Consider the following 27,468-nt stretch of genomic DNA (forward strand, 5'->3'; position numbering starts at 1 on the left):
AGGCAACCCCTGTGAAAGGGTCGTTCGACCCTCAAAGGGGTCTCGACCCACAGGTTGAGAACCGCTGAACTAGGAGGTCACGGTTTGATTCCCAGTCGGGGCACATGCCCGGGTTGTGGGCTTGATCCCTAGAGTGGGGCGTGTGGAGGGCAGCTGATCAATGACTCTCTTTCATTACTGTTGTTTCTGTCTCCCTCTCCCTTCCTCTCTGAAATCAATAAAAATATATTTAAAATATATATGTGGCAATTTGTGCAAGAGGGCACTGTTAATTTTTTAAAAGCCACTATAAAACAAGGAGCAATTTCACACCAGCCAGGGTGGCTACTATAAAAAAATCCCAGAAAATACTAAGTGTTGGCCAGGTTGTGGTGAAACTGGAATTCTTATGCACTGTTGGTAGGCATGTAAAATGATACAGCTGCTGTGGAAAACACAAAAAAACTTAAAATAAAATTACCAAATGATCCAGCAATTCTACTTCTGGGTACATGCCCCAAAGTCTTGAAAGCAGGATCATGAAGAGATATTTGGACACCCATATTCATAAGAAGCATTAGTCACAACAGCTAGAATGTAGAAGCAACCAATTTTCCATTGATTGATAAATAAGAAAATGTGGTATACACATACAATGGAATATTTTCAGCTTTAAAAAGAAATTCTGACACATACTACAAAATAGATGAACCTTGAGGACATTATGCTAAATAAAAAATAAGCCAGTCACAAAAAAAGAAATACTACATGATTCCACTTATATGAGGTACCTAAAGTGGTCGAATTCAGAGAGAAAGCAGAATGGTAGTTGCCAGGAGCTGGAGGGAGGGAAAACTGGGAAATTATTGTTTATTAAGTCTGGAGTTCAAATTTTACAAGATGAAAGGGTTATGGAGATGGATGGTGGTGATGGCTGCACAACAATGTCAATGAACTCAATGCTAGAATTGGATTTACTAGTATGCATTACTGTATTACACTAATCATCCAAATTAACACCAGTAAAAATACTTTGAAAGAAAAACTGGTAACAAAAGAACAAATATTGTATGATTCCACTTAAATTAGGTACCTAGAATAGTGAAATTCATAGACAGAAAAAGAATGGACTAGGGGAAGGAGAAATGGGGAGTTAGTGTTTAATGGGTTACAGAGTTTCAGTTTGTGATAATAATATAGTTCTGGAGATGGGTGATTGGTTATGGTTGCACAACAACGTAAATGTACTTAATATCACTAAACTGTACAGTTAAAATGGCAAATTTTATATTATATATATTTTACAATTAGGACAAAAGCTGATTCTACCAATATATTCCAAAATAATTTGGAATACATTTTAAAAATAATGTATTTGAGAAAAATAACCAGTTTCTTGGACTTCAAAGAAAGAAAGTAAGGCTGCCCGCATCCCTTCCTCGTTTTATTCCTTTCTGCCTCCCTTCCTCTTTTTATTCCTTCCTGCTTTGATAATTAAAACACCAGCCATTGCTGTTCAAAGCACCACAAAGGCCAGTATATAAAACTTATAACCCTTAGTTCATCTGTATAGAAATATTTTGCTCAGCAAACCCTTTATAATTTATAACAAGCATTTCAAAACAACTGCCTCATTTCTCAAAAAACAAATATTTGCCTTTAAAATTAGAACATGACATAAAAATTTACAGCAATACCACAAAAGATCTGCTCTGGTAAAATCATCTTTACATATAGGGCTTTAGAGACTGCTGAGAATATGTACTGGTATGCCTCTTCAATTTCCTGTTTGGCCAAAAACAATATACAAAATTATTATTTCTTAATATTTTTATTGATTTTTTTAGAGAGAGAAAAAAGGAGAGGGAGAGAAACACTGATGTGAGAGCGCAACATCAATCAGTGGCCTCCTGCATGCCCCCCGATAGGGATCGAGCCTGAAACCCCCACACATGCCCTGACTGGGAATTGAACCAGCGACCTTTCAGTGCAGGGGACGATGCCCAACAAACTGAACCACCAGCTAGAGCCAAAATTATTTTTTAACTTAAAAAGATTTAATAGAAACATCGAACAGACTGTCCAACCTATGAGGGAAGGCGGGGTATGGGGGGGTAAAAGATTAACCAAAGGACTTGTATACATGCATATGAGCATAACCAATGGACACAGACAGTAGGGGGGGGGGTGAGAGCATGTACTGGGGGTGGGAGCATCCGGGGAGAGGTCAATGGGAAAAAAAGGAGACTCATATAATACTTTAAACAAAAAGAATTTAAATTTAAAAAAATTATATTAGTATTTCATAATTAGCAATAATCTTGATAATTAAGGTAATTTTGTTTCTTTAAAAAAAATTTTTTTAATTGATTTCAGAGAGGAAGGCTCGAGAGGGAGGGAGAGATAGAAACATCAATGATGAAAGAGAATCACTGATTGGCTGTCGCCTGCACACCCCACACTGGGGATCCAGCCTGCAACCCAGGCATGTGCCCTTGGCTGGAATTGAATCTGGGACCCTTCAATCCACAGGCCGATGCTCTATCCACTGATCCAAACTGGCTTGTCCTCCCTGCTGGTCTAGTGGTCGGGATTCGGTGCTCTCACCAAACTGGCTAGGGCTAATTTTGTTTCTTTTTAATCATAATATTGAAACTACTCAAATCCATATTAGTTAGCTAGGTAAAACAGGGATATATCTGAGGGAAGAGAAAGGCTGAATATTAAGAAAATATACATTAAGTAGAAGGAATCACACATCTTATGTTTAATCTTGAAGCCTACCACTTTGTCTTTTGACTTTCTTGTAAGATTGGTTAAAAGAGCAGTTTTATGGAGAAAATATATTTGCAACATAAATCTATAAACTTCTTCATTTAATAGTTAGAATCAGGTAAGAGGATGTGAATAGCCAGGATACTGCATTAACTGAATCTAGTTCCTAAGTTTAGGAAAGCAAGAGCTGCAAAATTGAGGAAACTCTGTACACAGTATAGTAACATCTCACTATTCCTCACCAAATACAGTGGCAGATGGATAACACATAAAAGGTTGGAGTACCTACTTTTCTGATTTAAATGCTCCCTACTTAGCGGACTTCATAAGCCTTCAAATGTTCCATTACGTAATTAATGCAGGAAAAATTGTGCACAGTTAAATAATGGAATCAGAAAAAAATACCTCAAAAAGTCTGATTTAATAGAAAATTCATGATGAGAAAGATTGCTTCACAGATTAACATTTTCCAAACTCAAATGCAATTTTCATTTCTTAGGCTGTTGGATGATTTCTTTCTCTTATGTTCTTTATAGCTTTATTGTTGTCCTAAGTAAAACATGCCATTTCTACAGATGTGTACCACATATTCTGCTCTCTGGTGATCAGGGATTTGGCAGTACTGCTCAGACCATCGACACAGCTTCTCCAGTCATAGGGACTTTACACTAAAGGGCTGAAATCCATATAAAGTGATAAAGGGTTGACATTTTGTTGACTAGGGAAAAACAACACAAAGGCGGTATTTTAAAGGTAACTATGGCCTAATATCACCACAGGGTAATATTAACAAGGTGACATGATCAAGTAAGATATAGTTGTTTCATTACTTGTTAAAACGCATCATAGCTATTAGAATCTGTAATCTACATTTAAAAAAACATGAGTACTTGTCCCTGTTACTCTTTCCTATGAGGTTAATATAAAAACAACTTTAGGGAAAGTAAACACATAACAGTCACAAATGCACAAGGTTACTACAGACTGAGGAAAGGAAACATAACAAATATTATAAAAGGGTCAGACATAGGGTGAGTGGCTCACCTCTTCTGTCCTTCGTGTCAGAATTACCTGTGTTACAAGTGAAAAATAGAAACATTCATTCAAATTAAAACATTACTATTCAACCTAAGGTAAGACAAAATAAACTCTAGGAATACAGATACATTCACCTTATATATATTGGAGCTAGAATGAGGCAACCTCCAACACCTGTGAAATGAGATTTCCCAGATTCACTTAACTTTTAATCAGTGGTTTGTCCTTCTCTGTGAGTCTAAAAACAATGCAGCATCAATATTCATAAAACGTACAAGAATATAGCCCTAGCTGGGTTTGGTCAGTGGTTAGAGCATCAGCCTGCGGACCGAAGGGTCTCGGATTCCATTCCTGGTCAAGGGCACATACCTGGGTGGTGGGTTCCCTCCTCATCCCTGTTTGGGGCACATGCGGGAGGCAATCAGTCGATGTGTCTCTCTCACATTAATGTTTCTCTTTCTTTGTTTCTCCCCCTCCCTCCCACTCTATCTAAAAATCAATGGAAAAATATCCTCGGGTTAGAATTAACACAAACAAACAAACAATCAGTCTTGTGGCAAAATCTACCAACGCTCTCCCAATATCAATCTCTTGTCTTTGGTACAGAACCCAATTTTTTTTTAAAAAAAATCCTCATCTGAGGACATGCTGAGAGAGAGAGAGAGAGAGAGAGAGAGAGAGAGAGAGAGAGAGAGAGAGAAAGAAAGAGAAAGAGAAACATCAATATGAAAGAGAACCATCAATCAGCTGCCTTCCATAGGTGCCGCAATGGGAGATCGAACCCATAACCTAGGTATGTGCCCTGACTGGGAATCAAACAGGCAACCTTTCAGTGAACAGGACGAGGTTCAAACAACTGAACCATTCCAGCCTGGCCAGAACCCATTTTTGTTTTGTTGTTTTCTTCAGCTGAGCACAAAGCTACCTAGCTAAAAACTACATTTCTGAGACTCCTTTGTGCTAGGTGTAGTCATATAAGGAATTCAGCCAGTGGGATGTGTGTGAAACTGATGAAGGCAATATCTGGTCACATCGCTTGCAAAAAAAATTTGTGTTCCCACTGCCTCTGTTTATCCTTTACAGGGGCTGAAACCAGAACCCAATAATGAGAGCCATCTTTAACCAAACAAATGAGGGAAATTTTGTTGATGACAGGGCCACAAGAATACAGGAACTTGGTCCTAGGTGAGGAAGCGAAGTTCTCTATCTACCTCTAGAATGTGACAGGGGCCTTAACCGGTTTGGCTCAGTGGATAGAGCATTGACCTGCGGACTGAAGTGTCCCGGGTTTGATTCTGGTCAAGGGCATATGCCCAGGTTTTGGGCTGGATCCCCACTAGAGGGCGTGCAGGTGGCAGCTGATCAATGAGTCTCTTTCATCATTGATGTTTCTATCTCTTTCTTCCTCTCCCTTCCTCTCTGAAATCAATAAAAATATATTTTTTAAAAAATAGAATGTGATAGGGGAAAGATACTTTTGCCTTAATTTAAGTCACTTAATTTTGCTGTGCCTTTGTCAAAGTAGTTTAGACTGCACCCTAACTTATACAACTAGTTACAAGAACCCCTATAGGATATGGTTAAAGCTATACTCATAAAAAAAAATTCACAGCATTAAATATATTAAGCATTCAATTCAGGAAGACAGAAAAGGTACAAAATAAATCTAAGAAAAGTGGAAAAAAGAATAAGAATAAAAAAGAAATTAATAAAAAGTGAAAAAGACAGAACTAATAAATACATAATAGCAGGTTCTTTGGAAGAAAAAAAAACAATGAGTCATGAAACAGATAAATGGTTAGCCAATCTAAGCAAGAAAAAAACCATAAATATATAAAATAAATATTCATAGCTATATAAAAAATTGATCTTAAAAGATGGCTTTTCCTCAAATCCCATTCAAATAATTTTGAAAACATTAATGAAAAACATAGTTTTCTAGGTAAACTTCAATTCTTTCAATGAAGCAAAACAAAATACTGACAACTAATGTAGCACAAATACAAAGGAAACACACAGACCAATTTCATTTGGAAATAACTTACGAATATCAATGGAGAAAATCCCAAATAAAATAATTATCAAACACATTACAACAATTCATTGAAGAAAAATACACCACAACCAAATACAGTTGTTTTTGTAGGAATGTAAAGAGTTCAAAAATAGAAAATCTGTTAATATGATTCATCATAGCATGATAAAAATAAGAAAATCATATAGATCTTGCTCATTAATGTTGAACAGGTAATTGGCAAAATTTAACACCCATTTGTGACATAAGTGCTCTTTGAAACAGGAATAAAATGACAAATCCTGAATATGATAAATTTTTAATTAAAAAATTTTCTAAATTGCTAATAATAGTTTCTGCAATGCAGAAAAGCTAGATGACCAACTAGGGGGCAGTATTTGTAGTTTTATCACAGGTAAACAAATGGCTCATTTTCCTAATATTAAAAAGCTTCAATAAATGAGTCAGAAAAGCCATGTTTAATGGAAAACCACAGAGAGCATCCTTCTTAGAGTCAGTACAAGACAAGGCTGCCTGCTTTTGTTTCCTAACTTTGTTCTGGAGGTATTTGCCAAGTTTTTGTTTTGTTTTGTTAATCCTCACATGAAGATATTTTTTCCATTGCTTTTCAGAGAGTGGGGGGATAGAGAGATATGAGGCCCAACCAACTGAGCCACACTGGCCAAGGCTCGGTATAGCTTTAATTTGCATTTCACTGAGTGAGGTTTTTCAAAGGATCATTTATATTTCCTTTTCTGAGAACTTTCTGTTGATATACTTTGCCTAGGCTGGGCTGAAGCCCTGAACAAACTGACACTGCAATTCAACTGTTTCTCTGAGATCATCTCTAACTCCACCCCTGGACACAGGTCTCCCACTCCATATCTAACTGCCTAGGCCATCCAGACCCATTTTACTTCCCATGGTCTCCATAGATTCCTTTCTTTTCAGGGATAATACTATTACTTACCTCTGTATACCTGCATCTTCAGTCTCTTGCATAATCATTTATTTTTTTAAAAATCTATTTTATTGATTTTTTACAGAGAGGAAAGGAGAGGATAGAGAGTTAGAAAGATCAATGAGAGAGAAACATTGATCAGCTGCCTCCTGCACATCTCCCACTGAGGATGTGCCTGCAACCAAAGTACATGCCCTTGACTGGAATCGAACCTGGGACCTTTCAGTACACAGGCCAACGCTCTATCCACTGAGCCAAACCGGTTAGGGCTCTTGTATAATCATTTAGCTCCCCTCTTTCTCTTATATTTTCAACATTCTTCTCTGCCTTTAAACATGATTAAACCTCGCCAATCTAACCAGGAACCCATGCAAAGCAGGACATCCTCCAGAATCTTTCTTCTTTCCTCTTAACCCTATATTAATCAGACATCACTGAGCGTTCCCTATATCTAGATTTCATTACTTTGTTTGGGCAATTTTACTTATTTCAAGAAATTTTATGCCTAGAAAACACACAAAAAAATAATAAAGGGTGAATAAACTCAAATAGCAAAAGAAAGAATAGAAACCATCTCTAGTACCTGAAGGAGGGAAAGTTTCTGGAGTGGTTGCTGCAGTGCTGGAATTTCCTTCCGAAGATTCTGTTCTGACATCTGTGAACGGGTTATCTGGAAGCCATGTTCCATTTGGTGAAATTGTAGTAACTACAAAATTGGTGCTTGCTATTCTTGTGGTCCCATTCTCAGAATCTGAAGTATTGACAGTGGTTACATAGGTGGGTCCCAGAGTTAGATTTGGGCTGAAAGTTGGTGTCACAGGAAAAGTTACTGAAGAAGTAGGATTTGAAGTTTTGATCTCTTCTTTTACTGACTCTGCTACCAATGCTTCATTAGATCTTGTAGGTGAAGCTATAAACATCAAGAAAATAAGGAAACATCACAGGAAGAATGTGATAGCTTAAAAATTACAAAGCACAAAGTATCAAGTCTTAATAAGCTCTCAAACACTTGGACACCAAAGAGTGAATAAAATAAACAAGAGTGTGGGCACATTTATCTAGTGCTGGACCCTTTCTACTAACCCAAAAGACTACTAGTCCAAGGGAGGAAGAAACTGGATTCTTTACTTAGTTCCTCAGAATTAATATATAGGGTCTTAAATAACAAAATTTTTTTTTAAAATATATTTTATTGATTTTTTACAGAGAGGAAGGGAGAGAGATAGAGAGTTAGAAACATCGATGAGAGAGAAACATCGATCAGCTGCCTCCCGCACATCTCCTACTGGGGATGTGCCCGCAACCCAAGTACATGCCCTTGACCGGAATCGAACCTGGGACCTTTCAGTCCGCAGGCCGATGCTCTATCCACTGAGCCAAACCGGTCATGGCAACAAAATTTTTTTTGTACTTTTCAGGAATGAATACATTACCTTTTTATTTACTTAAAGAAGTATGTATATGGTATATGTCATAGTATGTAGTATGGTGTATACCACAATGATGAGCATTCACTAGGACTCAGAGATTTCTGAAAACATTTATTTTACCATTACTTTTAAGTAAAACTTTAATATTTTTTTAAAGTAAAATATTACAGCCTTATTAAATGACAATTTACCTGTGGTTGCATTGTTGGCACTGACATGTATCAGACTACTGACAAGCAGAATAAGAATGATCCAGGAATCCATGCTGACCTGGAAAATAGAGAGCCATGTTAGATAAAATTCTATATTATTGTAACTATGTCCAAATACTCACCAAAGGAGTATTTTGGGTAAAATTTTCCCAGCTATTAAAATGTGCACACAGGACCAATAATTTTTAGGAGTCTGATATGTACATTTCCCCAGGAATCCAACTACTTCATTTAATCTTTATAGACATATAAATAAGACTTAATAAGAACAAACTTTTTTGAGCAGTGATTCTCAACTTTAGTTGCACTTTAGAATTACCCCAAAGAACTTTAAAAAATCCCCATGTTGCCGAAACCGGTTTGGATCGGTGGATAGAGCGTCGGCCTACGGACTGAAGGGTGCCAGGTTCGATTCCGGTCAAGGGCATGTACCTGGGCTGCAGGCACATCCCCGGTGGGAGATGTGCAGGAGGCGGCTGATCGAGGTTTCTCTCTCATCGATGTTTCTGACTCTCTGTCTCTCTCCCTTCCTCTCTGTAAAAAAAATCAATAAAATATTTTAAAAAAATAAATAAATAAAAAATCCCCATGTCAGACTGCATCTCTGGGGGTGAGACCTGGGTAGCTGTCCTTTTAAAAGGTGATTGCTATGTGCACTTTTAGCATCTTCAGAATGAGAAATATGAAAATGGTAGGTTGACCGCATAGTGCCCTTCGAAGCAGACATTATACAGCTGTCCTCAACCTTAATTCCACCTCAAACCATATCAAAGGGCTGTGGCACATTTCCACAACTAATAGTGGCTCATTCATCTATTCAGATTTCTGTGCCCTACACTGAGGGAAACAACTGCAGAGCAATAGTCATAGGTCTTATCTTCATGGGCCTCATGCCTAGAGAGTAATTCAATATGGTAGTGCCTCTCCAGAGGAAAGGTAGGGACGTGCAGATGGTTAATATATATCCCAGGAGCTGCCTCTGGTACCAGCAACCATGCCTAACAGGGAAGTGGGTCCAGCAAGTAGCCTTTCCAAGGTGCGGCCATACAAGATTTGACCATATTCCCATTCTTCCCATCTGACCATAATCCAAAACTGGAAAAACATACAATTCCCTCCATAGGATTAGGAAACAGGTTGGAAGGCTGATTATTGTATATGTATATGTGTCTATTCTTGATAAATCAATATGAAATGGTTTTTTGGGAAAATATGTATTTGGGGAGAGGGGGTCAGACCATTGCCTCATTCCATAGACCAAAATAAAATTCAGTTGAAGAATTAAATGTTTGCATGTACATTTTAAAAGGGAATAAATATTTATGTGAGTTCAGAATGAGGAAGAAAAACATAAAGGCAACATAAGAAAACACCAAGGTTAAAAATGGGAAACCTAACAATAGAAAAAAACAAATGATTCTAAATATAAAAGAAATCAATTAAAAATAACGTGCATTGAAAGGAAGACTTAATATTGCCAGTTCTTTCAATTTTGGTCTATAGATTTAATACAATCTCAATCTCCTAGCAAGTTGTTTTATAGATACTGACCAGCTTATTCTAAAGTTTATAATAGAGAAAGGCAAAAAACTGAGAATAGTCAACTCAGTACCAAAGAACAATGCTAGAGAACTAACACTATCCTACTTCAACACTTACTACAAAGCAATAGTAATCAAGACAGTGTGGTCTGGTGAAAGAATATACAAATAGGAGAGTGGAACAGAAGAGAGAGCCAAAATACAGACCAACATAAATATAGTCAACTGAGCTTTGACAAAGGAGCAAAAGCAATACAATGGAGCAATAAACTGTGCTAGAACAAATGGTCATACAATGTCAAAAAATAACAAATCTAGACACAGACCATACACTCTTCACAAAAAATAATTCAAAATTGATCATAGACCTAAATATAAACGTAAAACTACAAAACCTAGAAGATAACATAGGAGAAAATCTACATGACCTTGGGTATGGTGATGACTTTGTAGATATCACACCAAGGACATGATCCATGAAAGAAATAATCAATCAGCTATACTTCATTAAAATTTAAAACTTCTGGTCTGCAAAAGGCAATGTCAAGAGAATGAGAAGCCATAGATAAGGAGAAAATATTTGCAAAAGACACATCTCCTAAAGGATTGTTACCCAAAATTTACAAAGAACTCTTAAAACTCAATAAGAAAACTATTAACGCAATTTTAAAAATGGTCAAGCCCTGGTCGGTGTGCCTCAGTTGATTGAGTGTCATCCCATACACCCAAAGGTTGCTGGTTTGATTCCCAATCAAGGCACATGCCTGGGTTGCAGGCTCAGTCCCCAGGGGAGGGCATGCAGGGGCAGCCAATCAATGTTTTTCTCTCTCTCAGGAATGTTTGTTTTTCTCTCTCTCCTTTTCCCTTCCTCTCTCTCTCTGTAAAATCAATAAAAACATATATTTTAAAAAATAGTCAAAAGGCTTGAACAGACATCTCATCAAGGAAGATTTACAGATGGCAAGTAAGCATATGAAAAGATGTTCAGCAACATATGTCATTAGGAAATTACAAATTAAAACATGAGATACCACTCACCACACACCTATCAGAATGGCCAAGATCCAAAACACCGACAACACCAAATCCTGGTGAGGATGTGGAGCAACAGGAACTCTCATTCATTGCTAGTGAAAATGCAAAGTGATACACACACTTTGGAAGACAGTTTGGTGGTTTCTTATAAAAACTAAGCATATTCTTACCATAAGGAGAATCCTTAAATGCATGTATTACCAAGTGAAAGAAACCAATCTGAAAAAGCTACATACTGTATAATACTCTTGAGAAGGCAAAACTATGGAGATACTAAAAAGATTAGTGGTTGTAGAGTTAGGAAAGAAAAAGAGAATGAATACATGGAACACAGGACTTTAAGGGCAGTCAAACTATTCTATATGATGATATAATTGGGGATAGATATCATTATACAGTTGCCACAACCCATAGAATGTATGTACAAAGCCAAAAGTGAACCTTAATGTAAACTATGGACTTTGGGTGATAATGATGTGTCAAAATGTAGGTTCAACAAGGATCACTGTGGCAGATGTCAATAGTGGGGGAGGTTGTGCATATTTAGGGAAGGGAGTATTTGGGAGCTCTATAATTTCTACTCCATTTTGCTGTGAACCTAAAACTAATCTAAAAAGTCTTTTTTTTTTAAAGAAATAAACTGGGGAAATTTTCATAAATAAGAGAAAGATTAAAACAAGAACTCATATACCAATACGAAAAACATTAAAACCCCAACTTTGAAAAACCTGGAGAACCTAACCAGGTAATTTACAGAAGAGAAAAACAAACAACTAAGAAAATACATGAAAAGTGCTGACCATCCCCACTAATCAAAGGAATATGAGATAACATTTTTATTTTCCAAATCAGAAAAGATCAATCATTTGAAATATTTAATGCTGGTATAAGGGTCCACAAGAAGCCTTCCCAAAATGTGCCACTTTGGCATGTGAATTATTTTGAGCTGAAGGCAATCAAGACCCTGCAAGCACACCAGACTTTAAATTAGGGGCCTTGCCCATAATAAGAGTTACCACCAGAAAAAAAATGTTTTGACCCATCTATATGGCAGGGCAAACTACTAATTACTGAACATCTACTCTCCTTATCATTTTGCAATAACCTTCCTCCCCTCTGAAACCTCAAGGCACCTTACCTCATCCTTAGCTCAGGATATCATTTATTTAAATTTCTCTTTCTGTCTTTGAACCTCTCACGTGAGGTCTCTGACTCTCTCATGTACTAGTAAGTGAATTTCCCATGCATACACATGTAATTAAATTAGGTCATTTTCTCTTATTAATCTTTATCAGGTGAATTTAGTTATTAGACCAGCAGAAAGAACCTGGGTTAGAGGACAGTTTCTTCCTCCCTCACACTCGCAAGAGTCACAGAAAAGAACACAAATACTGGTGGGAATGCCAACTAGCCTAACCTAACAAATTTCTTTCCAGTAAGATTACACAAGAATCTTAAAGATGTTCATATTGTTTTCTAACCCATTTTCAAGGTTCTATTCTGAAGTGAATATAAATAAACTATAACTCAAACTAAAATGATTTAGAGAGTCCAGCCAGCTTGGCTCAGTGGTTGAGCGTTGACCTATGAGCCAAGTGGTTGCAGTTCAATTCCCAGTCAGGGCATATGCCTGGGTTGCAGGCTCGATTCCCAGTGTTGGGTGTGCCGGAGGCAGCCAGTCAATGATTCTCTCTCATCACTGATGTTTCTATCTCTCTCTCCTTCTCTCTTCCTCTCTGCAATCAATAAGTAAATAAATATATTTTAAAATGATATAGAGATAGTCATTAAGTGGAAAAGAACAATCCAAATACCCACTAGGGAAAACAGGAAAAAGATGAAATAAGTATTATGTTGTTATTCAAGATGATACATTATTATGATTCAAAATGCTGCATTCAAAGAGTATAAGAAAGTGGAACAAACCATTTATTTTTCTTAAATCCTCATCCAAGGATATGTTTTTATTAATTTTTTCAAGAGAGAGAGAAAACAAAAAAACATTGACTGGTTTCCTCTGGTACCACCCCGACCAGAATTCAAACACCCAACCTAGGCATGTGCCCTGAACAGGAATCAAACCAGCAACCTTCTGGTGTACGGGATGATGTTCCAACCAACTGGACCAACCGGCCAAGGCAAGCCCTTCATTAAAAAAAAAAAAAAAAAAAAAAAAAGGTGGGGGGGGGGGGGGCCCAAGCCCTGGTTAGTGTGGTTCAGTGGTTGGAGCGTCAGCCCGTGAACCGAAGGGTCTCAGGTTCTGGTCAACCCACATACCTGGGTTGCAGATTCAATCCCTGGCCCCAGTCAGGGCATATGCAGGAGGCAATCAATCAATGTGTCTCTCTCACATTGGTGTTTTTCTCTCTTTCTCCCTCCCTCCCTTCTACTTTCTCTAGAAATCAATGGAAAAAATATCTTTGGGTGAAGATTAACCAAAAAAATTTAAAAAGCCAGATCAAGACTGAATATACCATATGATCTCAACTAAATTTATAAATGTATATGCATAAAAGATTAGAAGGAAAAATCTATAAAAATTTTGGCATAGTACTTTATGATTTTTATTTTGTTTATATTGTACTTTTTTATTTTCTAAATTTTAAAAATAAAAAGCATGTTATTTTTATAAATAAAAATCAATACAATTAAGTTAAAAAATAAATTTCACTACAGTCTGAATATAAGGAACAAAACTAAAAGTCTGAATATAAGGAACAAAACTAAAAGAAGGAAAACTGCACAAGGAAGGGAAAAGAACAAACGCATAGATGGCAGGTTGGAGAGGATTTGTATGCATAAAGTTGGGGCTGAGAGAGATGTCAGTTTAAGAAGACCCGTGTCGCCCTAACCGGTTTGGCTCAGTGGATAGAGCGTCAGCCTGCGGACTCAAGGGTTCGATTCCAGTCGGGGGCATGTGCCTTGGTTGCGGGCACATCCCCAGTGGGGAGTGTACAAGAGGGAGCTGATCAATGTTTCTCTCTCATCGATGTTTCTAGCTCTCTATCCCTTCTCCCTTCCTCTCTGTAAAAAATCAATAAAATTATATATATTGATTTAGAGAGTCCAGCCAGCTTGGACTACATATATATATAAAAGAAGACCCATGTCACTAAACCATAATTAGGAAAACCACAGTGAAGGCCTAATTCTTCTCAGAGGATATAAAGACCCTCATGCTAATTCCCGTGACTTCCTGATCTCCAGACTAAACTGCAACCACACCTACGCTTACTTCCCCTCCTCTAATCACCACGTCTTCTATCCAAGCATCCTAGAGCTGCATGTTGGGATTTAGGGTTGAAGTTTCCTCATTCTTTATGGATGCTATTGCAAACCATTTTTCCTGGAGCCTGCTCTAACAGTCCCTGCTCCTGAGGACTTTTTTGCCTAATGATTGCTGGCACTCCTCTGTTATTGAAATGTGGTTCACAGTTTTCTTTCCACCCCTAAGTCCTGATAATCTCCTAGAAAGCTGTTCAACATCCTCACAGACATCAGTCACTACAACTCACATTTGGGCCAGCCTCTGAGTTCCTTGATTTCCTCAATTCCAACCTATACCTCTACTCTACTTGGGCCCTATGACAATGGCTCATTCTAGGCTCTATCATCACCAAGAAAAGCTCTCATCCCACTCTCCACCACACTCCTTTATCCCTGCAGTTCTCTCGCTATTACTTCTACTACAAACTGTTCTCTGACCTCATCAGGCTTTTGGTTCCTTCAGTTCCTCTCTAATTTTATTTCCAATATCTCTGTCCTGTCTTTATTTTCCTCTCTACATAATCAAGAATTGGTGTCAGTTCAATCACTTCCCTGCTAATATCCTAAGTTCTGTTGCTACATTGTTCCATTACATATAGATGAGGGAACCCCCTCACCCAAACCCAATCCTGAACTAATCTTACACTTGTACTGCAAAATGCTGCTTAAGAAAACCAAACAATCCATAAAGTTTATATCACTATTTCTGCCTCAGTGGAACTCTGAAAATCTGCAATCTTTCTGTATTTCCCTATTCAGCTTTCTCACCAATTCTCCATAGCAGTGATTTCAAAGAAGCTCTTCTCCTCTCCAACCATCTCCTCCTATACCCTTGGCTATTGGCCTTGCCTTCGCTTCAAAGAAAATAGAAGCCATGGGACATCCTTAATTCTCATCACCATATTTACAAATTTCCTCCTCTGCAGTCTTTCCAAGAACCTCAGTTCATTGGGAACCTTACCCTCTACTACCATCTCCTAGATTTAATTCCTCCCTTTCATAACAGCATTTAAACACAAGAATTTATCAAATAATAATAACTCCTTTGAATTTGCATCAATCCCCCAGCTAGCATTCTCCCTACTACACTTTACAGCCAAATTTCTAGAAAGAGTTGTGTACACGGCAATCTGACCTCTTTTATCACCATTCCACTAAAACTACCTCCATATTTTAAAGACTGAGCTCGTTTACAATATTCCAACTCATTCACAAAGGACTAATTTCCCTAATATATAAAGGGCTCCTACAGATTAGATTAATAAAAAGGGGACCAAAAACCCCCAAAATGGGCAAAAGACATGAGAAAGACAATTCACAGAAAATGAAAAATCTCTCTTAAATATATGAAAAATACTCAACCTCACTCATGATCAAAGAAAGCCAAATTTAAAGCTATACCGCAATATCATTTTTAACTATCAGAAGCAAGTATAAAAACTTGAACAACACTGCACTGGCAAAAATTTTCATAAACAGATACTCTCATACAATCTGTAAATATTTATCAGAATTATGAAAGCACAAACCCTTTGACACAATTCTGTCCAAGAACTTTCCAGATATACCCATATTTTAAAAGTGACCTATGTACAAGGTTATTCAAAGCAGTATTATCTGCAATTAAAAAAAAATACTCGAAATAACCTAAATGTTTATCAATAGGAAAAGTGAACATGATTAAATAAATCATGGCATACTCACAAAATGGAATACTATGTAATTGTTAAACAGAATGAGGAGGGTTTTTGGAAATCCATTTTAGTATACAAGACAACCTTTGATTTTGAACTTAAAAATAACTTTTACAAATATATTAAATTAAAATTCACTGGGGGGGGGGGGGGGAGCACTGGTATTTCTTTCTCTCCCCACACATCCTCTTTCCCACATCTCCCACACAGCTTTTTTGTTGTTAAATCTCTCAACCTCTCTCTGTCACCTCTGACTCACTGATACCCCATATTGTCTCAAATTCATCACTTCTCCACACCTCTCTCTGAACTGAAGATTTTAAAAACTGGTTCTATGACTAAGGTCTAGTTTCAACATGAATGAACAAATGGTTTAAATCCAAGGAAAATATGCACTACCAAATGTCAAAAGGAAACCAGCCCAGCCATCCAATTGTAGTCTGCACAATACCAGACACCCTGTGCATAAGTCTAATAGTGGAAATGGTTCCACCTTGTCACAGGATGAGTTTTTAGGATGAGCTCTATTTGTGATATTTTTAAAAAGTTTGTCTGACAGCATCTTATAAATCTAAATATACACCTACTTTACGGTCTAGTAATTCTATTCTTATATTTTCACCTAAGAGAAACTATGTCCGCAAAGACTAGTATAAGAATGTCATAATAACAAAAACTGAAAACAACCCAGGTAACCAACAATAAGGTAATATATAAGCAGTGGTAATATATAAACAATGGAATATTGCTCAGCAATAAAAAGAAAAGAATTACTGATACACACCACTTACATGAATCTAAAAAAAAAAAAAATCACACTGAGTGAAAAAAGCCTTATGTAAGAGCATATTATAATGCATGATTCCATACATATGAAGTTCTAGAAAAAGTAAAACTATGGTGGAAAAAATAATAATTGTTGCATGGGAAAGACACAGGATTTACTGGAAAGGAATATAAGGGTACTTTCTGGACAATAGTAGTATTCCATATCTTAACAGGGTTTTGGATTGCCTGGGTATATTTCTTAGAATTCACTGAATGGTAACTTAAGATTTGTGCATTTTACAGCCTGGCCGGCATGGCTCTGTGTTTAGAGCATCAGCCTGTACACCAGAGGGTCTTGATTCTGGGTCAAGGGCTGGTATCTGGGTTGGGGGTTTGTTCTCTGCCCCCAGTTGGAACCAATCGGTGTGTATCTCCCCTCCCCTTCTCTTTCTCTCCGCCCTCCCCCCCCTACTATCTAAAAATCAATGGTAAACACATCCAAGGGTGAGGATTTAAAAATAAAAAGATTTGGGCATTCACTGTACATAAATTTTACCTCTAAAAAAAGACTCTACCCATTAACAAATACTGTAAATGATATACATGTTTAAGTATTGGGAAGATGGGTACTGATATATGTAATTTACTTTGAAATATATTTTAAACAATATGAATTGATGGATAGTGGGATAGACAGATGGATAGATATGTGACAAAACAAGTATAATAAAATGTTAATTGTAGAATCTAGGTGGTGGATATAAAATTCTCTCAATTTTTCTCTTACTTAGAATTTTGTAAAGAATTTTTTCTCGCCAAGCCTAGATGGGTCAGTGGTTGAGAATCAACCTATGAACCAGGAGGTCACAGTTTGATTCCAGGTCAGGGCACATGCCCAGATTGTGGGCTTGATCCGGAGTGTGGGGTGTGCAAGAGGCAGCTGATCAATGATTCCCTCTCATCACTGATGTTTCTATCTCTCTCTCTCCCTTCTTCTCTGAAATCAATAAAAAAAATTTTTTTAAAAAGAAATTTTTTGCTGAAACCGGTTTGGCTCAGTGGATAGAGCATCGGCCTGCGGACTGAAAGGTCCCAGGTTCGATTCCGGTCAAGGGCATGTACCTTGGTTGCGGGCACATCCCCAGTGGGGAGTGTGCAGGAGGCAGCTGGTCGATGTTTCTCTCTCATCGATGTTTCTAACTATCTATCTCTCTCCTTTCCTCTCTGTAAAAACTCAATAAAATATATTTAAAAAAAAATAAAAAGAAATTTTTATGCATTTACTCAAGTTTTTATGTTCCTCAAAGTGTAACTGTGTTGTTTTTTTGTCCTATTCATTTCTGGGGAGAACATTCAAGTTCTACTCTTTTAGCAAATTTGAATAATATAAAACCGTGTTATCAACTATAGTCACCAATCCCCAGACCACATTCACCTTCCAGCAGAAAGTAAATCTTTTTTTTAATGATAGTTTATTTAACACAATATATCTAAAATATTGTTTCAACATGCATCAATATGAAAGCAAATATTTTAATGTTATTTATTAAAACATTACTTTTATAATATAGGAAAGTCACTGGTCCTCTTCTTCACTGCAATTATAAACAACTTAAAAAAAAGGTAAAGCATGCTCATTACAAGATATACAAACAGAAGAGAGGAATAGAAAGCAAACTATAAGTCTCATTCACCTCTTGCCAGTCCCATTTCCCAAAAGTGATCACTAAATAGTTTCAAAAAGTGAATCATAAGCCTTTGGTTAACTGTGAATATAGGAGAGCTGAGCAGGGAAGCTTTGGGAGATGAGTCATGAAATCTGGGCAGTTCCCCTAATTTATTGGACACAATGGCACACACACATTGTGTTCTCTCTCCTATCCTACACCACACCCAGAAAAAGGGCCAATATACAGTTATTATTTCACTACAAAGACATTTCTTTCTTTAAAAAATTGTCTCTACTGCACATACATTAATTAGGGTGCTCAGTTCAGAAATTTTAACATTAAAAAAAAAGGAAAAGGGCCCTGACAGATTTGGCTCAGTGGATAGAGTGTCAGCCTGCGGACTGAAAGGTTCCAGGTTCGATTCCGGTCAAGGGCATGTACCTTGGTTTTAGGCACATCCCCAGTAGGAGGTGTGCAGGAGGCAGCTGATCGATGTTTCTCTCTCATTGATGTTTCTAACTCTCTATCCCTCTCCCTTCCTCTCTGTAGAAAATCAATAAAATATATTTTTTAAAAAAGGAAAAGGAAAACTAAGATTCCATGAGCAATACTTTGTAAAAAGCCCTAGGATAAGTGACAAAGGAGTTCTAAAATGTTATGGCTGTCACCCAGCTTGTGTGGCTCAGTGGTTGTGCATTGAACCATGAACCAGGAGGTCACCAGTTCAATTTCCCATCAGGGCACATGCCTGGGTTCTGAGCTCAATCCCCAGTAGGGGACACGTAGGAGGCAGTCAATCGATGCTTCTCTCTCATCATTGATTTTTCTATCCCTCTCTCCCTTGCCCTTCCTCTCCCTGAAATCAATAAAAACTTATTTTAAAAAGAACTATGGCTGTTGTTTTCCCAATATTTGAGTCTCTAAGAACATTTCCCAAATTTTCTTAAAATTCAAATTCAGCATAGTTGATCTGAGACATTCTCCAGAGATACATGTGGAGGCTCTGAATTCTACAGTGGGGGCATGGATGGTGGACAGTGTCTGCTGGCTATTAAATCATTCACCCTTGCCCTCCTATCTCAAAACCCAGCTGTACTAAGTTCTCTGTATGCCCCCTCTCACTTAATCCTCCCCAATCCTATGATGCCATTGGTGTTACAACTTACCATACTGTGCACCTTTGTGGGGGGAGGAGAGGCTTGAACGACAGAAACCTTGAATATTAAATTCATAAGCAATCAATTATACATGCTTACACACATATCATGGATAAACTGTGTGAAATATATATCCTGCACCCAAGATGAAGGAATCATCCACAGATATACTCTTTGGCTTCTAGCCAAAGAGAAACACTCCTTACCCAAACACACACTCCCTGTCAGTGGACCCTGAGGCCCTGAGAGACATGCCATCCTGCCATCCTGGTCTAAAGCAAGGAGAGGAAAATTGGGTGCTAAGGAAATCCTTATTCCTCAGTTAGGTGTGGACAAGTGACTGAGTTCTAGATAAGGAGATATAAGATAAAGTATATTACGAGATCTCTAGGAAGGTGGTGCAAACGGAAGGGTGTGAGCCTTCTCCCCCGCCCCCCCCCCCCAAGTCCTTCCTCCTGAATCTGGAATTTAGATGTGATAACCAGTAGTCACTATGGACCCTGAAGTGATTTTGAGCATAGCAGAATTGAGAGTTAGAAAGGGATTGAGTTCTCCGATGATACTGTGAAACTGCTATACTGGCCCTACTTACTTTCAAATTTTGTATATACTAGTGGCCTGGTGCACTGATTCGTGCACACTGAAAGGAAATTAATTAGAAGAAATATTTTAATATCGCTATTTGCCCTTTCTCTATAATAGAAGTGCCAGAGCTGAAAATTAGTAAAATGTATATGAAAATAATAAATTGATTAATAAATAATAACAAAGACATGACATAAAACAACAAAAACATGCTAATAAAAACAATGACTGATAAATTGATTAAACTTATTCTAATATCTCCCTGTATACCACATTAAGAGTAAAACACTTTCAGAGTGCTTGACTAATTTCCCTTGTGATGAAGTATTTACAACTTTAATGTCACATGCTCTTCGAACTCGAGAGAAAGCAACATATAACTGAGCATGTCCGAAAATGGGTTCAGGTAGGAATATTCCTACTCTGCCTAGAGTTTGTCCTTGTGATTTATTAATAGTCATCACAAATGCTGGCATCACGGGAAACTGTCTTTGAATTAATTTAAATGGGAGGCTAGTGTCAAAACGCGTGTGATTGGCGTCAGTGAGAGCTATATGTATCACGCATGTGCGAGTCAACGTTTATTTTTAAATTGCCAGTGTGCATCATCTGTACCGGCCGGTTGGTCGATCAGTCACTTAGCCTTTTATATATATAAATAAGAAATAAATAAACCTGTTTCATTTTCTGATATACCAACCAACCCCAAACAGCTAGTTATCTATATTAATAAAAGCCTAGGTGGCCCTCGTGCGCGACATCGTCACAAGATGGCCCAAACATACACAGATGGCTGCCACAAGATGACCATGTGCACAGTGGAGGCGGGGCCTGGCGGCTGCTCCGCACAATGAGGTCTAGAGGTCCCGTGGCTCTGTGCAGCACAAGGAGGCCGGTCCTGGCATCTTTGCCGCCTTGCGCGGAGGAGGTGGGTCCCGGCAGGGGAGGGCAGTTGTGGGCGATTGGCCTGGCAGGGGAGTGGTTAGGGGGCAATCAGGCTGGCAGGCAGGTGAGAGGTTAGGAGCCAGCAGTCCCGGATTGTAGAGGTATGTCTGACTGCCGGTTTAGGCCCAATCCCACAGGGCCTAAACTGGCAGTCGGACATCCCCCGAGGGGTCCCAGATTGGAGAGGGTGCAGGCCAGGCTGAAGGACACCCACCCTCCCATGCACAAATTTCGTGCACCAGGCCACTAGTAAGAAATAAGACTTGTGATGACCTAGGAATAGGAATGATGAGGCTGCTCCTGAATGCATTTTTCTCAGCCCTCTTGATAGAAAGTACAATGCTGCATACATTCACTAAAAAAAAAAAATGTTACGAGAAATCAATATTATGAAGCCCCCACTAGCAAAGGAGACCTCAGCCCATCTGCACATTCCCCAAAGTTTATGCTTTGGCTGGGATAGCATCCATCAAGGGTCTATCTATTGAAAGTTAAGCATTCAATATTCCATACATTAATACTGATAAAATCTGATCAAATATCAGGTATATGTTATTTCAGTTAAATCTAATAGCAACTCTACCAGCTAGATACTATGACTCCCATTTTGCAGACAAAGAAATTAAAAGATGGTCATGTAGCTGGTAAATTGTGGAAGTGGAATAAATCTAGGACTACCTTTCTTCACATATCTTATTATCCTTCAAAAGATTAAAGACTAATGAAGAAACAGAAAAATCTTCCTAATGCGAAATAAAACTAATTGATGGTTATTTCCATTTTATGAGTTTCTAAACAAAGGGGCAGTGATTTTTTTAATGCACTCATTAATCAACCACTGATTTTCAGATATTCAATATACATATGTGTCTGCTCAAGTACTATTACTGATTTTAAGTACACTCACTCTTTTGCAGAGATGAATATCCCTTTGGGAAAGGTATGTACTCAACTCTCAGCCTTATTGAGGATATCTCCCAGGTGTGGGAGAACCAAAGAAGTAAGTGGCAGCCAGGAATATTAAGCTCTGCCCTAGGCCTTTTCCTAGAGCTGTTCATGTTCTCTGATTTGAAAAAAAGTCACCTAGAAGAAGGATTCAGCTTCTTCAGCTAATTGTTCACTCAATCAACATTATGTTATTTACATTAAAAATAAAAACCATTTTTACAACTACAATCCTTGGTTGCCTACAGCAGGCCCTTGTACTAGGTATTCCATAATTTTAACCCATTTAATCCTCAGAACCACCTTATGAGTGAGGTATTGTTTTCCCATTTTACAGATGACGAATCTAAAGATCACAGAGGTTAAGGAATTTGCTCAAGGCCATATATCTAAATAAATAGCTATTAGGATTTCAAACTCAGAACTTTTACTGATTTTTTAAATTTTTTATTTTTTAGAAAGGGAGAGTGAGAGAGAAACATTGATCGATCAGTTGCCTCCCATACACACACCAACCAGGATCGAACCCACAACCTAGGTATGTGCCCTGACCAGGAATCGAACTGCAACCTTCCAGTATATGGGATGATGCTCCAACCAAGCCACTGGGCCAGGGCCAAAAACTGAGCTTTTAAAACTCCAAAGCTCACATCTTCCTTCATACTCCACCAGATACTAAGAACATACAGAAGGTTTAGATATGGACATTGTCATCAAGTAGCTCACAAACCAGTAGTGAGGCACAAATAAACTATGTATTCAAACCTTGAATGAACACTAACACTAAGATGAAGTGGTAAAACTTCAGACCAGGGGAGGAATTTTCAGGGGAGGTAATGTTTGAGCTCAATTTGGAAGGATAAAGGGTAGTTAGTTAGCCAAGAGAAGGGTCAGAAACAGTCTTGCAAGCAGAGAGGACTTGGAAGCATGAAAAAGCTTATCTGGTTCCAGGCATGGCAAAGAGCTGGGTAAGGGCATCAAGCAGGACCTTAATAAATACCTGTTAAATGACTGTGAAAATTACAAACATGTAAGATTGGAGTTTGTGAGGATATGTGGAAGAAATGCAAGTGGTGATGATAGAGGAAGCAGAGATCAGATCACAAAGGGGCTGTTGGCCACATAAAAAGTTTTTTTTTTTAAATGTATATATATGAAATAAATTTTTTTAAATATATTTTATTGATTTTTTACAGAGAGGAAGGGAGAGAGATAGAGAGTTAGAAACATCGATGAGAGAGAAACATCGATCAGCTGCCTCCTGCACATCTCCTACTGGGGATGTGCCCGAAACCCAGGTACATGCCCTTGACCGGAATCGAACCTGGGACCTTTCAGTCCGCAAGCCGACGCTCTATCCACTGAGCCAAACCGGTTTCGGCCACATAAAAAGTTTTAACTTTCCACTGAACACACTGAGAAACCACCAAAGGCTTTAGCACAGGGAGGTTGATGGGAACAATTTGGATTTTAGAAAGAATGAGTGACAGACAGCAGGGTGGAGGATCAACCAGTGGTGTTTGAGGTTAGAAGAGCCGTTAACTGAAGCCTAGCCACCAAACCAGGAGAACCTCAGAGCATGGCAGAAATATTCAGAGGATACTGATAAGAGAATTTACAGGGGCAGAACTAAAGATTTAAATGAGATGTCAGAGGTAAGAAAGGCTCATGTGACTGACTTAGGTGAAACACAATGCTATAAGCAAGAGGATGACTGCTTTGGAACATATCATGGGGAAGGCTATAAGCTGAACAAGGAAAATGTACATGCTGTATCTACATAGAGCAAGGTGGGTGGAGGGGGGAGAAGGGGCAGAATGGCAGACAGGCAACGATAGAGCAGCTGCCACAGAAGTTAGGCAGTAAGCCAAAGAAAGAAAGAGAACAGCTGTAAGGGTGACAAAAGCAACAATGAACAAGCCAGGGAGGAGACATCTGACAAACACAGGAGGCAAGAGTAGGTGGGCACTGGTGAGTACAAAACTGATACATGCCACCAAGGGAGGGTGGAATAAGAACAGCACACTGAATACTTGCCAGTTAGAGAAAAGAGCTTGAAAAACTGCTGGAGGCTTCTGAAGAAGTTCTAGAACACCAGAAATAAACTTTCACTACAGATCTTTTCTTGAAAAAAGCAATGTGGTGAGAGAGGTCCAAAATAAAGGAAGGAGGACCCCCCAAAATCAGTAGGAGTCTGAGGCCCTAAAGAGCAGCTTTCTCCCACAGATGAAATTATGCAGAGAATGAAACAGGAATAGTAAGCCTGTAAAAGAGGATTGTTAAATTCTACTCCCTTTAACTTTCACCTAAGGCAGTGGTTCTCAATCTGTGGGTCGCGACCATTGGAAAACACATATAGTATATCAGATATTTGCATTACAATTCATAACAGTAGCAAAATTACAGTTATGAAGTAGCAACGAAAATAATTTTATGGTTGGGGGTCACCACAACATGAGGAACTGTATTAAAGGGTTGCGGCATTAGGAAGGTTGAGAACCACGGAGTCCTAAGGGTTAGAATTAGATTTGTTTAGGCCCTAGACCAGGGGTGGGCAAACTTTTTGACTCGAGGGCCACAATGGGTTCTTAAACTGGACCGGAGGGCCGGAACAAAAGCATGGATGGAGTGTTTGTGTGAACTAATATAAATTCAAAGTAAACATCATTACATAAAAGGGTACGGTCATTTTTTTTTTTAGTTTTATTCATTTCAAACGGGCCGTAGTTTGCCCACGGCTGCCCTAGACAGAGGAGCCTGGAGGCAAAAAGGTCAAGCAGATTACTTCAAATAAACACAGAAAACAGTCTGGTACAAATTTATATTGCTGATTAACTAAAACAAGAAACAATATAAAAAAGTATGTGGTTCTACTTAAAGCTCACTTTGAAATAAACTAAAAATAAACTAAAAATATATGAACCCAAAGGAAAATATAGTTTATATGCATAAAAAAACAAACCAGGAATGATTTTGAAAAGGAATAAAATGGGAGAAACCCATTTACCCAATCTTAAAGCTTAGAATACAGCTACCGTAATTAAGACAATATGGTATTAGCAAAGGGATAAACATAACAGATCTATGGAATAAAATAGAGAATCAGAAACAAATCCACACAAATATGCCCAAATAATTTTTGACAAAGGTGCAAAAGCAATTCAATGGAGGAAGGCCAGCCTTTTCAAGAAATGGTGCTAGGAAACTGGATATCCACATGCAAAAGAATGAAGTTGGATTCCTACCTTATGCCATATATATAAAAATTAACTTAAATGGATCAAAGACCTAAACATAAGAACTAACACTATAAAACCCTTAGAAGAAAATATAGGAGAAAAGCATCACAGCATTAGATTTAGCAATGATTTTAAAAAATATAACACCAAAAACACAGTCAACAACAAAAAAATAGGTAAGTTGGACTTAATCAAAATTAAAAACTTCTGTGTATCAAAAGACACTATCAACAGAATGAAAAGGAAATCCACAGATGGGAGAAAACAGCTATTTGATAAGGAATTGAAAACCAGAATACTGTATGTAGGGTGTCCCCCAAAAATGTATACACACTGTAACAGCTGATAGCTCAATTTTGAAAGTGAAATGTATTTTAATAAACACTGCCTTTATAATTATTCAAAGTATGTGTGCATACATTTTTTTGGAACACCCTAAAAGTAAACTCCTACACCTCAACAACCAAAAGAGTCAACCTCATTAAAAATGGGCAAAAGGACTTGAATTTATACAAGTGACTAATAAGAACATGAAAAGATGCTCAACATCACTAATCATCAGAGAAATGCAAATCAAATTCACACTGAGGCACAGCTGGAGTTGCTCAGTAAGTTGAGCATCATTCCATGCACCAGAGGGTTGCAGGTTCGATTCCCAGTCAGTTCACATCCCTGGGTTGCAGGTTTGATCCTGTCAGGAGCATGTAGGCGGACACAGATTGATGTTCTCACATCAATGTTTCTTTCTCTCTCTCTCTCTCCCTTCCTCTCTCTAAGCAGTTCCTTGGGTGAGGATTAAAAAAAGAAAATCACACTGAGATATTATTTCACACCTATTAGACTGGCTATTACAAACAAACAAAACAAAAATAGCCTGGCAGGTGTGGCTCAATGCTTGAGCATGGACCCATGAACCAGGAGGTCAGGGTTTGATTCCCAGTAAAGGCAAATACTTGGTTGTGGCCTCAATCCCCAGTAGGAGGCCCATTTTTTTTTTTTTTTAAGTTTGGGGGGAAAAAACAAAAATAGAAAATATTAAGTGTTGGCAAGAATGGAGAGAAACTGGAACCCTTGTGCAATGCTGGTGGGAATGCAAATGGTATATAACCACTTTGAGAAAACATTTGGCAATTTCTTAAAAAGTTAGACATAAATCTACTATATGACTCAGTCATTACACTCTTACCTAATTCATCCAAGAAACCAGGATATGTACTAGTATGTTCATACAAAAGCTTGTAATATCAAGCATGTCAAACTCATGACCCGCGGGCTGCATGCAGCCCACAATGAGTATTTTTGCGGCCCAGCCAATTTAACAGTATGTAAGAAACATTTTAATAAAAATTTTGTAACTTAATTTTTACAATATACTGTTATACATAATTATTAATAATGAACTACAACATCTGCTAATGACTAATTACTATAATCGCGTTGCATTCATTTCCCTTACACGCCTTACATGCAGGCGCACCATTTCTCTCACTAATACCAGCAACGAATATTTTAGCAGTTGGGGGCGAGCAGGCTGGCAGTGGGGGGCAGTTGGGGATGATCAGGCTGGCAGGGAGGGCAGTGGGGGGCAGTTGGGGGCAAGAAGGCCAGCAGGTAGAGTGGTTAGGGGCAATCAAGCAGGCAGGCAGGCAGGCAGGTGAGTGGTTAGGAGCCAGCAGTCCCAGATTGCGAGAAGGATGTCCAGCAGTCAGACATCCCCCGAGAGATCCCAGATTGGAGAGGGTGCAGGCCGGGCTGAGAGACACCCCCCCCCCGCCCCCGTGCATGAATTTCGTGCACTGGGCCACTAGTATCGATATAAAGGAACACTACTCAGCAGTAAGAATGAATGAAGTATTGATACACACCACATGGCAGAATCTCAAAATAACTATGTTGAGTAAAAGAAGCAAAACAAAAGAGAGTACATACTTGCTTTAAAGTGTAGATTTTATTATTATTCAGGTATGGTGAGACCAAAAAACCAGCCACTGAAAAGACAGTTTATTAGTTTGTTACTCATATCATAGTTCCTAAAAGGAGGTGACACACAATGCCACACAGGTGCCACACGGGGAAGTACCAGGGTTGGTTAGGAGGCAAGAGGGAGTGAGGGGAAAAGTAAAAACCTTTATTGGGGTTTCTACAGGAAGGAATGGTGGAGGCTGGGTAAACAGGTTTAGGATCAGCTATTTTGAAAAGTATCAGCCAGCTCT

At 38.3% G+C, this 27,468-nt stretch overlaps 1 protein-coding gene across 6 annotated transcripts in view; it reads right to left on the reverse strand.

The window, feature by feature from the left end:
• The window catches only part of PTPRA (protein tyrosine phosphatase receptor type A), a 131,382-nt gene that overhangs the window by 56,237 nt on the left and 47,677 nt on the right, over positions 1-27,468 (reverse strand). For 2 of the 6 annotated variants that reach the window (XM_081096822.1, XM_081096820.1), the window contains 3 exons: positions 8,389-8,467; positions 7,351-7,677; positions 3,799-3,825 (listed from right to left, as the gene is read on the reverse strand). In XM_081096822.1, the coding sequence (XP_080952948.1) occupies positions 3,799-3,825; positions 7,351-7,677; positions 8,389-8,461 (427 nt within the window). In that variant the 5' untranslated portion in view covers positions 8,462-8,467. Of the gene's footprint in view, positions 1-3,798; positions 3,826-7,350; positions 7,678-8,388; positions 8,468-10,373; positions 10,479-10,995; positions 11,078-27,468 lie in introns of those variants that run through there. The other 4 variants (XM_081096823.1, XM_081096821.1, XM_081096824.1 and 1 more) reach the window with 3 other exon arrangements.

This window comes from Myotis nattereri (genome assembly GCF_964212035.1).
Source record: "Myotis nattereri genome assembly, chromosome: 8".
NCBI classification, from domain to species: Eukaryota; Metazoa; Chordata; class Mammalia; order Chiroptera; family Vespertilionidae; genus Myotis; species Myotis nattereri.